This window comes from Equus przewalskii, chromosome 25 (assembly GCF_037783145.1).
Source record: "Equus przewalskii isolate Varuska chromosome 25, EquPr2, whole genome shotgun sequence".
In the NCBI taxonomy this organism is placed as follows: Eukaryota; Metazoa; Chordata; class Mammalia; order Perissodactyla; family Equidae; genus Equus; species Equus przewalskii.
The window spans coordinates 7,442,544-7,456,109 of record NC_091855.1 but is presented as its reverse complement, the minus strand read 5'-3'; the positions used below and the strand labels follow the sequence as shown (position 1 = coordinate 7,456,109).

The 13,566-nt window shown below is 41.6% G+C and overlaps 1 protein-coding gene across 6 annotated transcripts in view; it reads left to right on the top strand.

The window, feature by feature from the left end:
* The first annotated feature begins 11,405 nt into the window (after positions 1-11,405).
* Positions 11,406-13,566, top strand: part of C25H14orf39 (chromosome 25 C14orf39 homolog) — a 44,834-nt gene continuing 42,673 nt past the window's right edge. For 2 of the 6 annotated variants that reach the window (XM_070592872.1, XM_070592871.1), the window contains exons 1-4: positions 11,586-12,238; positions 12,612-12,668; positions 12,758-12,814; positions 13,297-13,423. In XM_070592872.1, coding sequence (XP_070448973.1) covers positions 12,058-12,238; positions 12,612-12,668; positions 12,758-12,814; positions 13,297-13,423 — 422 coding nt within the window. In that variant the 5' untranslated portion in view covers positions 11,586-12,057. Of the gene's footprint in view, positions 12,239-12,611; positions 12,669-12,746; positions 12,815-13,296; positions 13,424-13,566 lie in introns of all 6 variants that reach the window. The other 4 variants (XM_070592874.1, XM_070592873.1, XM_070592876.1 and 1 more) reach the window with 4 other exon arrangements.

Genomic DNA, 13,566 nt, shown 5'->3' with positions numbered 1-13,566 from the left:
CCAGTGGATGGCCCCCATACTCCTTTGACAATCGCCTTGTGTGTTGTTTAGAACACATAGGAATGTTATTACTACATTAACCAAATCACTGTATTTCAAGGGCAATCCAGCGTCCTTGGTAATATGCCATCCCACCTGAGTGCTACAGTACCACTCTTTCCATGCGCCCAATCTGCTGTATCTACTAAAGAGTCAGTTGCCAGGGCTTGTACCCAAGCTAGGGCATCAGCTTCCTGATTGCCAGAGGGTGTCAGCATCTTATGAGCTGGGGCTCGAAGACAGTGAGGACTGCCTTGGGCTCTTGCAGGTGAACCTGAATGTCTTTCCACATATCCTGACCCCATAATGGCTTATTCATGCTCATCTGCCCCTCAGCTCCTCATTGTCCAAGCCATTGGGTTAATCCCTTTAGAATGTGCAACTGTCACTGCAAAGAGTTAATAGCCAGGACTCATGAGTGAGACCAGCCAAACTGCTCTGAGTTCAACCCACTGGCTGCTGTGATTTGTCCCTGTTTCTAGACATCTGTATACCAGGCATCAGCAGGTGTTTCCCCCATTCCCTCTTTATGGACTCCAGAGGCCACCAGAGGATTAGGGGAAGGGGTATTTGGAAGATCTACATACTCTACAAGACTTAGTATCACCTGCATTTCTAGATACAGTGGGCTGGCAGACAGGGTGCTCCTCTGCTGCAAACAGCCATGCCGCTTAGTCAAAGTGGGAGTTTGAGCCATGGCAGAGGTGAGTCAATGGAACATATTCTCCATCCACCCCTTAATAGCAAAGGAAGTTCTTACCATGATATGCTGTTCCTTCATGATAGGTTCTACCTGAAGGAGCACTGGGTACACTGCCAGGAACTGTTGCTCCATGGGGGGGTATATTGGGTTTCTGCCCCCTTCCACAATGAAAGCTATTGTAGTCCCTCAGAGCTGGGACCACAATCCTAGGGATACTCTCTCATTCTGTTGTCTCTGCCACAGTACCCAGCCCATCCCATACCTTCTGGAGTCATAGACACATCTAGTTCAAATGGCAGCCCTGCTTGGGAGATGCTCAGAGCTTTAATCTGCTTCAGTAGTATTTTTGCCCTTTCAAGGTGGCTTGTGGCTCTGGTCCCCAGTCCCACATATGCCCTTTCTTCACCAAATGATATAAGAGACAGAAGCACTGTGCCAGGTGGGGAATAAAAATCCTCCAAACTCCCAAAATCCCTGCAAAACCTTGCACCTCTTTCACATTCTTAGGGGCTAGGTGGGCTTGCACCTCTTCAATCACAGCTTTTGGGACAATGTGTACCTTATCCGACCAAATAATTCCCCCAAACTTTATGGCAGTGCCTGGGCCTTGAATTTTCTGTGGGTTCACCACCCATCCTCTCCCGCACAGATGTTCCAGCAAAGTCTGCAGAGGCTCCTGCAGCAGAGGTGAATCTTCACATGTTAACATATCATCAATGTCATGGGCCCATTTTACTGATGTGAAGGAAGGAGAACAGGGACAGGTCTCAGGCTACCAGCCTGTAACATATTGGGGGGCTGTGCAGGTAGCCTTGGGGAAACATTTGAGAGGTCTTTTAATAGCCCTCCCACATGAAGGCAAATTGATCTTAGCTATCAGAAACCTGTACTTGTCAGAGTCTTTTTCCATAGATCTCTTTGAATATGAAGCACTTTTGCAGGAACACTTCTATGAATAAAATATATTTATACAAAATAATACAAATAACCTAAAGAAAGTTTAACATCTCTTCTTATTTGACAATGATTCTCATGTAATTTAACATATCAGTAAGCCTAGTTAGTTTAATATCTCTCTTTTATAAGGTGAGAGAACACATCTTTTGAGATATCCCAGGGGCCCTCTTGAAAATCCGAAGTTACTTCAAGGTCAACAAGACTTCATTTAGAATTTGATTTTTTGGAAGTTTGTCAAAAATATCAAAAGGTTTAAAACTCTTGATTAAATAGGATCATAGGTTACTGTGAAGCAATACTTAGTTATCCACTTAAACATAGTGACAGCTGAAGGCTTCAAAGGTAAAAACAGAAAGTTACATAGTTTTAAAAAAAACTTAGCTTTTTAATAAAGAAAACTTAGTTTTCTTGAGTAATCAAAGGCCTGATAAAGACAACATGAAGCATAGGAAATTATTTTGATAAAAGGTAGAATCTTTGTTTTCTAGGTAAATTATTTAAAAGGTAAAGAAAAACAATCCCATCAAGAACAGACCAATAGTCCAAGAAAAATCTGTCCTTTTATCAGATGAAAAAAAGTTGTTTCAGTTTCACATAAGTACACTATTGGTCAGAAAGCCTATTTTTCTTTAAAGCAATTAAATAGAGCTCTTTTACAAGTTAACTTTGGCAATACCCTCTAGAGGTAGAAAAACATCACATACGCATAACATATATTTTATAGACATATAAACATACAGACATACACAGAGACCTCATAGCTTTAATTCCAAAACTTTAGCTATGAATCAGGCATAACAATATAAAACTCACTGCAGTCGTGTGCTGCATAATGCTTCAGTCAATGATGGACCACGTATATGACAGCGGCCCTATAAGATCACAGCTTTAACTTGAGTGTGGATGAAGATGACATCGAGGAGCTGCTAGGAGTGGTTCCTGAGGAACTGACTAATGAGGGGTTGTTGGAACTGGAACAGGAACGCATCGCTGAAGAAGCAGCAAAAGAAAATGAAACTGCAGTAGAAGAAAAAGAACCTCCAAGAAAATTCACAGCAAAAGGTTTATCAGAAGCTTTTGAAGACCTCCTCAAGGTCCTTAAAAAGTTTGAAAACATGGACTCTAGCACCAGAAGGTTTTCGCTAGTAAAGAGGAATATTCATGGTGCATTATCTGCTTACAAGCAAATCTATGATGGAAAAAAAAACCACACACACAAAGAAACCAAGCAAACCACATGGACATATATCTGGAAAGACTGACACCTCTTCAAGAAAAGTCTCAGGTAGGTCCTTCAGGAGGTATTCCAGAATAAGGAATGGTTATCATAGGAGATGACAGCTCCATGCATGTTATTGCCCCTGAAGACCTTCCAGTGGGACAAGACGTGGAGGTAGAAGCCAATGATGATGATGATCCTGACCCTGCGTAGGCCTAGGCTAATATGTGTGTTTGTGTCTTAGTTTTTAAAAAAAGTTTCAAAAGTAAAAAAATAAGCAATTTTAAAAATAGAAAACAGTTTGTAGAATAAGGATAAAAAGAAAGAAATTTTTTTTTTTTTAAAGATTGGCACCTGGGCTAACAACTGTTGCCAATCTTTTTTTTTTTTTCCCTGCTTTAATCTCCCCAAACCCCGCCTGTACACAGTTGTATATCCTAGTTGCTTGCAGGTCCTTCTAGTTGTGGGCTATGGGACGCCGCCTCAACATGGCCTGATGAGCAGTGCCATGTCCACGCCCAGGATCCGAACCCTGGGCCGCCGCAGCGGAGTGCGCGAACTTAACCACTCAACCACGGAGCCGGCCCCGAAGGAAAATATTTTTGTAAAGCTGTACAATGTGTTTGTGTTTTAAGCTAAGTGTTATTACAAGAGTCAATAGTTAAAAAAAATTTAAAAATTTATAAGTAAAAATGTAACGGTAAGCTAGGGTTAATTATTACTGAGGAAAGAAAAATATTTTTTTTATAAATTTAGTGTATCCTAAGTGTACAGTATTTATAAAGTCTACAGCAGGGTATAATAATGTCCTGGTCCTTCACATTCACTCACCACTCACTCACTGAGTCACCCAGAGCAACTTCCTGTCCTGCAAGTTCCATTCACGGTAAGTACCTTATACAGGTGTACCATTTTTATCTTTTATACCATATTTCTACTGTACTATTTTGTATGTTTAGATATACAAATACCATTTATTACAATTGCCTACAGTATTCAGTGCAGTAAGATGCTTTACAGGTTTGTAGCCTAGGAACAATAGGCTACAACATATAGCCTAGGTGTGTAGTAGGCTATACCATCCAGGTTTGTATAAGTAGCCTCTATGATGTTCACACAACAACAAAATCGCCTGACAACACATTTCTCAGAATGTATCCCCATTGTTAAGTGATGCATGACTGTAATTTATAAAACAGTTGAATCCAAATGTGTCTCTGGCAGACAGAACAAGTTAAGATTACCCATTCACATGGCTACAGCTTTTTGCTAGTATTTGTGGGGAAGACTTTTAAGATTTGTTTTTGCCCTTTACCAGTAATCTTATGGAGGCTGTGGACTAGATTTTGGGCAAGGGAGCTTCTATAGCAGCCCATACTTGAAGAATCTTCTTTTCTCTTTTTTCCTTCAGTCGCAGGCAATCATGGGCAGTGTTTTAGTTATCTCTTGGGGTGTTTACATTTCAGACATGATAAGAGTTACAACTTCAAGGGATGGAGAAACAATGAAAGTTTTCTCCTAGGAATTTTGGGGTATATTTCTTTATTATGAGAAGTCTAGGGTAATTGCTATTTAAATTTTCCTTTGTATTAGGGATTGGACAGCATGGGGCATTCCATCCGTTTCATTGTCAATTACCACTCTCTTTTGCTCTCCTCACTTTTCCAGGGATTCTATTTCTTAGCCTCCTAATCAGGCTTTGCCACAAGCACCCAGACTTTTATCCATTGTCACTTGTGACCTCCTAGCTTTGCAAAATGGCATGCTAACGTTTCCAACTTATTATTCTGTTCTTCCATTTTGTCTGCCCAAATCTAGCAGCATAGTGGACTTCTGCATGTCCTTCTCTGACTTCAGCTCTTCTTCCGACTTTCTAACTGGAGCTTCAGCCTCTAGTTGGGCATCAGGGTCTAACCAAATTGCCCACAGTAGAGGCCAGACCACTGTGGCAGCCATTCGTTTCCCTTCTTTGCTGCAGTGCGCTATGCAGAATTTCTCAAACACATTAAAGCAGCCAGTGCTTTGGGGGCATCCCCTTACTCACATGGCAGTCGGTGGCCAGCTCGGGATTTCCCCTGTGGATGTCTCTTTTCTAAGGCCATTTCTTTGATCTCCTGGCTGCCTTGCAGACTGTTGGTTTTCAAACTGGCCCCCATTCACAGAGGGCAAGTCGAGACTGTAGAAAGAGGCAGACCACTCCAGATTGATAGGTGGCAGGTTTAATAAGCAAGGAAACTTACTTATGAAGCTTGTTTTGGGAAGCCACAAGATGAGTAGATCTCTGCACCCACCTACCAGATCTTAAAATTTATGTAGAGGCATTAACTAGGTTCAGTCATGTATTCAGTCCACGTGGTCTCAACAACACCTTGCTCTCTCAAGGCTATGTCCTTGAAAATGGCTCCCACTCTGGGAATGGCAGAATGTACATTCTAAGGACAGGGGACGGGGGGAGGAATCTCTGATTGCCTGTGTCCAGCTCACGGGTCAACATGTGGTCATGTCCTCTTGATGACCTCCTCCAACAAATTGCATTACGTAAATAGATTAATTTGGGATAAATTATATCTTTACAATGTTGAATGTTCCCATTCAGGTACCTGGAACGGCTCTCATTTATTCAAATGTTCTTTTATGTCCTTCAATAAAATTTTATAGTTTTCTCATGTAGGAAAAGCAGACATGAGAACTGAAAAAGCATCATGGTTTGAGATTATGATTGTAAAGGTTTTAAGTCCTATACAACACCGTTGATTTTGAAGGCATCATTGTATTACAGCATGGTACAATAATTAACATTTACTATTGTTTAAAATGAATGAGGAAGTTTTTCCGTTGAGTCTCCCTGAGTTGGTAGATATGGATAATTGGAGGGGGAAGAGGAGCAGAAAATGAGGTTAGAGCTTGAAGAATTGTCTAGAGCAGGGCCATGATAATTGGCTTCTTCTTTCCCCCCTACTCCTGTGAAAGCACCCGGCTGAAGCCTAAGAAATAGTCTTTAGTGAAATTGAGTGATTAGCCTGGGAAGGTATAGGTCTCTCAAAGTGGAGTGTTTGTGCTCACTCTGGGCTTAGAAATTACGCTAGTGCAGTCAGCAATTAGTAAGGAGCCTGAGGGGATTTAACTTATGGTGAAGAAACTTATGATTCTTCTGTAGTGGGGGGAAGTGCAATTAGAAACTACAGAGAAAACAAAACCTGCACAAGAAATCATGGATCAAATATAAAACAAACTAAAACATGACATGATTATAATCAATTGACAGAACTAAACAAAGAAAATTTAATTGACTTTGATGCTTGGAAATTTGATGCAAGTAAATTTTCAAATGGCATGTATAGTGACACAAAATTTCATCATCTCTCCTTTTCTACATTTAAAAGGATTCCATAGGTGCAGACAATATAAACCTAACTTAGACTATCTTGAATTAAAAGGGAATCTATTGACTTACAAAAGTGAAAGTCCGGGGTAGCCGACTCCTCTATATCCTGCTTCTGCTTTCATCTGTGTTACCTTCATTATAGGGCAGGTTTTTCCATATGATGAGATAGTTAACAGCTGTCCCAGTCTTAGAAGGTTTTTGGAGTTCAGTGGCTCAGGGAAACATTTTTCTTCTACCATTCTATGCCTATCGTTTAAGAAAAGACTGGCCTCAGAGATGGAGTGCAGTGATTGGCCAGGCCAATCCTGGCATGGTTCACACGTCCATCCCTGAGATCAGAGCCCTGTGGGAGCTAGATATGTGGTGTTGTTGGTTCCTATTAGGAAAGAGGAGTTCTGTTGTCTGAGAAGGGACTCTTGAACGTCCCGAGCCCTTATTTCTCTATAACTGGTCTTATTATTCTTGTAAGCTTCTACCCTGCTGCATAGCAGGAACCATGGAGTATGCAGGGGGCAACTTTAAACTTCTGAGAGATAACTTAGTTACTGCCATTTTAAAAGTTTCTTTTAGATAACTCAGTCTTTTTCAGATAGATGCCAAGTCTTTTAGATTTTCTCTGCCTTTCTTTGCCTAGCTAAAACGGCATTTTTACATTTGGAGAATGGGGCAAATGTGTCTTCATGGTAGGGTAGTTAGGATTTTGGATACATTTCACATTCTTTGGATCCTTTCTGGTCTCTGCTATGGAATGGATGGTTTTATAGTATGGATTGGCCCCCATATGACCTTTGGAGTGTTGTGTAGGCACCTATTGCTAGAATCTGGGCTTCTAGACATTTACCTTCAGGAGTAAAGTACTACATACTTTGTCCTCTGCCCATACCGCCATAAGTAGTCTCTTCACTAAAGTCTTATAACTTGAATCATCTGGGGTGATTTTGTTTCCTACTGGGATCCTGACTGATACAGAGTTGCTGACTGACTTTGATCTAAGGTCACTGAGGTCATTGATTTAATATCCCCAAACTATTATCCCAATCGTATATGTATATCTCTATTATAGTATTCATAACCATCTCCACTGTCAGTTGGTGAGGTTTTTTTTTTAAAGATTTTATTTTTTCCTTTTTTCTCCCCAAAGCCCCCTGGTACATAGTTGTATATTCTTCGTTGTGCGTCCTTCTAGTTGTGGCATGTGGGATGCTGCCTCAGCGTGGTTTGATGAGCAGTGCCATGTCCGCACCCAGGATTCGAACCAATGAAACACTGGGCCACCTGCAGCAGAGCATGCTAACTTAACCACTCGGCCACGGGGCCAGCCCCCAGTTGGTGAGGTTTTTGAGAACAAGGACTTTCTTCATCTTTATAATCCCAGTGTTTAGTGTACTATGTAATTAAGTAGTACACACAGTGCCATAGACTTCAGAGAAAAGGGATATTTATAATAGTCAGGCTAGGTTTCCTGGGTAAGTTAGGACTTAAACTCTGAAGAATGAATAGATCTTTTCTGAGTCAAGAAGAAGAAATTTTCCAATTGAGAGGAATGTTGAACACTAAGCCATGGAGCCTTAAATAAGCATAGCGTCTTTGTGGATCAGTGAGGGAACTGGCCTGTAAAATGGAGAGATTTTGTTGGGAAATAAAGTCGAGGTCAAATTATAGAAGGTCTTAAAAGAGTGTAGAGGCATTTCTATTTGAAACAGAGGAAAACATAATCATTAATTCTTTTGAATTAGATGAGAACCATGATGAAACAGATGTAAGAAAAATCAGTATTGTTATGGATGGAATAGGAGGAATATAGGTTAGACCAAAGGGAAAAGGTTGTCCCCAGTCTGTTACAGGAATCTGGAAATGAAATGATATAACCAATTTTAAGCATTTCTCATTCATTCATTTATTCATTAATTAAAGAATCTGTTGAGTTTTTATCATGTGTCAGGCACTTTCCAAGGAGCTGGGGATACAGAGATGAGCAAAAAAGGAAGAAAATTAAAGAATTTTATGACATAAAGGATAAAATAATGGGGAGTAAATTAAAATTTAAAATCTAACTTACTAGGATTGTAAAAATATGTAGACATATTGGAGGGAAACAGGCTCGCACCAAAAACAGAATCAAAGGTACATGAACAGTAATCCAATGGGGGGGTCATATTAACATTAAATGGTGTCCGCAAGAACAAAAATGTCTGCTTTTTTCCCCCATTTTCCAAATATTGTTTGCACACACTTAGAAGGAAACCTGCTAGCATTAGGATTATTCTCAAGAAGAGTAGCAGAGCTGTCAGACAACTACCTATATTTTAGTGACTTGGTAATTCAAGGAAATGATGAAGGTGCAAATTTAATTTGGTCAGGAAAGTTAGCAACACTACTTCTAACATGGGGGATCAAATGAGGAAACAAAGAAGGAGTTTTTGTTTTAACATTAAAATGTAAATTTAATAATGTGCATTTGAAAATCCTGGCATATTTTAAGCCTGCTGTTTTTCCCACTGACCTGATTGCCATTTATGTAAATACACTCGTGTTAGCAGATTCACATTTCTTCACTTCCTTTCCTATGACTGTTTTTCCTATAAGGACTGTTCTTAGAATGACATGGCATTTATTACCTTGGAATTGCTTGTGAATTGAATTGAGAGTATAGTCATTGTGGCAAACTACTGCTGTAACCTATTCATTGTGGCTGCCAAAGTGTTTGTGTGTGTTGGGAGCAGGGACATAGAGGGGGTTAGGTCTGTTCTCATAGAACCTACAGTATAGTGGATGACATATTTATACAATAATTACACAAGTAATGTAGAATTATAACCCTGTTAAAGGCTATGAAGGATCAGTACAAGAACTTTATAGTGGGCATTGCTGACGCTGTGATACTTGAGGTTGGGTTTGAAGAAGGAGCAGGAGGTTATTAAAGGAAGAAGGATAAGAGCATTCCAGGCTGAGGAGCCAGCAAACAACATCTCTGTGATGGAAACGGCATGTTAAGAATGGAAAGAAGGTCTGTAAGGCTGGATTGCAGGGAGGATAGAGTTGGTATAATATGAAGAAGCAGAGTAAGAATTTTGTCCTTTATTCTCAGAACAATAGGAAGCCATTAGAGTGTTGTACTGTGTGTGTGTGTGTGTGTGAGAGAGAGAGAGAGAGAGAGAGAGAGAGAGAGAGAGAGAGAGGGAGGGAGAGAGAATATTAAATTTGCATTTAAGAATCACTCTATTGAAGGATGGATGGAGAAGGGACAAGAGGGCCAGAATAGATATGCAGCAAAACCAGTTTGGAAGCTATTACAACAATTTAGGTGAGAGAATGATGGTAACTTGGACTAAGATGGTGGCAATGGAGATGGAAAGAAAAAGGTGGATTTGATAGATATTTAAGAGGTAAAATTGGTAAGGCGTGTGATGGATTAGATATGGGAGATGACAGGAGAGGAAGATTGTCAAGGATGATGCCTAGGTTTCTGGTATGTACAAATGGATTCTGGTCCCATTAATGAAAAAAGAGATAATGAAAAAGGCCCAGCATTAGTGGGGGAAAAGCATGAGTTGTATTTGGCTTATCATGGAGGCAATTAGATAGGTGGGTCTGGAACTCAGAGGATATGTATCATGGAAAGTTGCTATTATTTTTGACTTCCCAGCACTTAAATCCACTTCCTGTGTTTGGAGAATTTCCTACCTTAGCAGTCTGAGAGGAAGAATAGATGGAACATATGACCACACTTCTCCAATCAAATGTGCCCATCCAAAAATTTGAGTAGGGAACAAGTGACACAAGGAAGTGTCTAGGAAGAATCCCCTCTGGCAGTAGTGGCAGTTAACATAAGATCAAATCTGTAGAGCAGTTGTGGTAGTGGTGGTAACCGAAGCATTTCATGCTGGTGGTAGTAGTGTGAGCTGCAGCTCTTGGTTGTGGGTATGGTGCTTTGACCACCAGTTCTATGATATAAGTTTGGGCATTGCTCCTTGCTCTGTTGCCTCTGAGCCTGGGGATTTTGTAATAGCAGTATCCTTTTAACAAATCTGACTTTTTTCTTAAATCAGCCAGAATCAACTTCTGCTGTTTCCCACTAAGGACTTGGATTGATATGAGAAGTCTGGGCTAGAGATATACATTTATGAGTTATCTGTATACTGATTGTATTGGAAGCTGTGGACAGGAATGAGATTACTTAAAGTTGGAAGACAAAATGAGAAAAAGGCTAGGATTCAGCCTAAGAAATTTATAACATTTAATAACTAAGTAGAAGAAGATGAACTTGAAAGAGGAGATATAAATTATTAGAGAGAGGAGAAAAATCAGGTAAATACTGTATCTTAGAAGCCAAGATGATGTTGATTCTCACTTTACGTTTGAGGAGATTGAAGCTTAGGTTAGAAATTTGCTCAAAGTTTTGACTTAACAAATGACAGAACCAGAAGTTGAATTTGTATCTGACTAAAAGACTGTTTATAGAGTTGATTGGATGTATACAAGGGATGTATCAAAGAAAAAAATCAACAAGACTTTGTGAATAATTAGTTATAAGAGATGAAGGGAGTAATGAGTCATATAAGATACCAACTTTTCGTGTATTTATTTTGGGAGAATTATTTGTCACTGAGACAGGTATGTTAGAGGAAGAGGAAGAGATAATTTTGCATTTGGATCAGATTGAACCCAGGTTGATGAAAAGCATGTAAATATAAATATTTGGATAACTCTCAGATAATAGGATAGGACTGTAAATATGGATTTGGGAGTTTTAAATGCAGAAGTCATAACTGAAGTCATTATGGATGTAATATCCGAAGAAAAGAGTATAGAGAAGGGTAGAGTTAAAGAAAAAGCTTTGATACGAATCCATACTTGGGTACTGATGGTGAGAGGGAAAGAAGTAGAAGCCAAAATCAGGAAGGCAGGTAGGAAAAGTAGGAGAACTAGAACAAGTTTTGAAAAATGCTGAAGGCAAAATTGAATTTTGGTGATTGACGCGAGTGCTTTTTACTACGACGTTCAAGTTAATATTAATTTTATTGCTGTTCTCCAAAATACTTTTTAAACTCTTACGTTACAAGAGGAATGAATAGTCAAAAAACACTTGTCTTCGACACAACGGGAGAGCACTGGCGAGGCTCGCTCCTCCCGTCGGGGCCGTGCTGTGCCTCCAGGGCCCGCTCGGGGTCGCGAGGAGCGGTGCCGGCTTCCCGGCGGGAAGGGGCGGTCCCCGCACGGCTGGTCTCGCGGGGAGTTAGATCTCGCTCTCCGCGTGATCTGCCGCTCCCGCCGCGGGCGTCGCGTGGCCGAGGGGGCGTCGGGCCGGTCAGGGTCGGGACCTGTAGTCGCGTCCCCTGAGGTCGGGACACCGAGTGGAGGGAGCCTGGGAGGGCAGGGCGTGGCCGTCCGAGTCCCAGAGGGGCGGTGAGGTGGGACAGGGAGCTGCGTGTGGCGGTTGCTCCCTGGGCAGGGGCTGTGAGGGGCTGGGGGCCAGCCGGCCGTGTCCCTATGGAGGACGGCCGCAGGTCGCGCGTTCTGGGCGCTTCCCGGCGCGTGGCCTCGTCGTCGGCCACGCGGTCCCCCGAAGCTGTGGGCGCCGCCGTCGCGCGGCTGGGGTGTTGGGGGCGGGCTCGGGCGAGGGGACGCGAGTAGCTGTGGAGTGTCGTCCGCGAGCGAGCTGCCCGCTTCAGAGTGCGCGGGAAGGCCCCGCCTCGAACCCGCGGCGGCGAGCGCTCCGCGACCGGGCGGTCCTGTGAAAACTCCGCTGTCTGGATGTTTGGCGGTGAACTCCTAAGTGTACAGCTGCGCTGTCCCTGTAGGGTTTACCTCGCTGTGGGGGTAGGACTTTCTTTACAATCTTGCTACGCCGAGAAAGGACCATTCCGAGTGGTCTTCATTTTGAAGGGCAGATCCTCTTGGGAAATCTGGGCGTCTGTGGAGCCCGGACTACGCGGTAACATTGCAACACCACGTCCCCGCCCCCAGTCTCAGCCGGGCCGCGACGAGTTTAAGTGGGGACCGCTGGCCCGCGCCGGAGGGCCTCCCCCTCCCGGCTCCCCTCCCCCTCCCGGCTCCCCTCCCCCTCCCGGTGCCCCTCCCTCTCCCGCCTTCCCTCCCCCCTCCCCCTGCCGCTCCCCCCTCCCCCTGCCGCTCCCCCTCCCCCTCCCCGTACCCCTGGTCCCCCTCCCCCTCTCCCCCTCCCCCCTCCTGGCCCCGCCCACGTGCGTTTGCAGCGGCACCGGGTTCACAGGGTGGGTGGTGAATAGTAGCTGCTGTGCGTACAACTTCAGAAAATCCTTCCTTATAATTTTTTTTTTTAAACATAGTATCCAAGATGGATGACAACCTATTTGTCAGTTTGGACAGACTTTTGCTAGAATTTGGTAGGTATGAAAAGAAAATAAAGAAATAGATAACTATTTGTATTATCACTTGACATTTTAACAATGAAGTCACAAAAGAATTATTTTAGTTTTCCAGTATGAGCAAGATATAAGTACTAAAGAAGATATGATTCAGCGAATTAATAGTAAGTAGTTTTGCATGATAAAGGTATTTTAGTTTTTAAATTATTTATGGCCTATAAGATAATATGCAGTTGCCTTGTTTAGGGCAACTTATCGTTGGTGTTATAACTTCTGTGCCAGTTCTATCCAGTGACTAATAATGAGCTATTTACCCTATCTGTAGTTTTTCAATAATCAATTTTTGTGTTCAGCATTTAATTATTTTATGTTGAAGAATTTTGCTTTAAGCAGAAATGACCTCTTAAGTGCAATTGAGAATGTTATTTTTCTCAAATTACGCAGATTATTTCAAACATTTGAATAAAAATTTTAAATCTTTTTAGAAATCCCCAGAGGTCAGGAGCCGGGATTGATGGAAGCCACATTTTCAGGAATAATAATTCTGAAAAATAATATTATGAGTGAAATGGCAAAGTATATTACATATTACATAGTTACAAATTATGATTTCTACCTGAAGAAAATAAATATTTCTTCTTTCCAGAATGTGTTGAAGATATTAAGGAAAACAAAGCAACTATTTGTAAGATACATGAAACTATAAATACAACAGATGAAGAGATTGGTCATTACTGTAAACATAGTAAGGAGATCAAAGACAACTGTAGTAAGTAAGTATTTGAAAGAAATGAGCTTTCGGTAATTGTCACTAGATTCTTTTATTCAAGGTTTCTGAGTTTATAGTTGAAGACACTGTTGCTTTAAAGTAGAATTTTGTATTAGAAAAATGATGAATCAGATCTTCAGTTGCCGT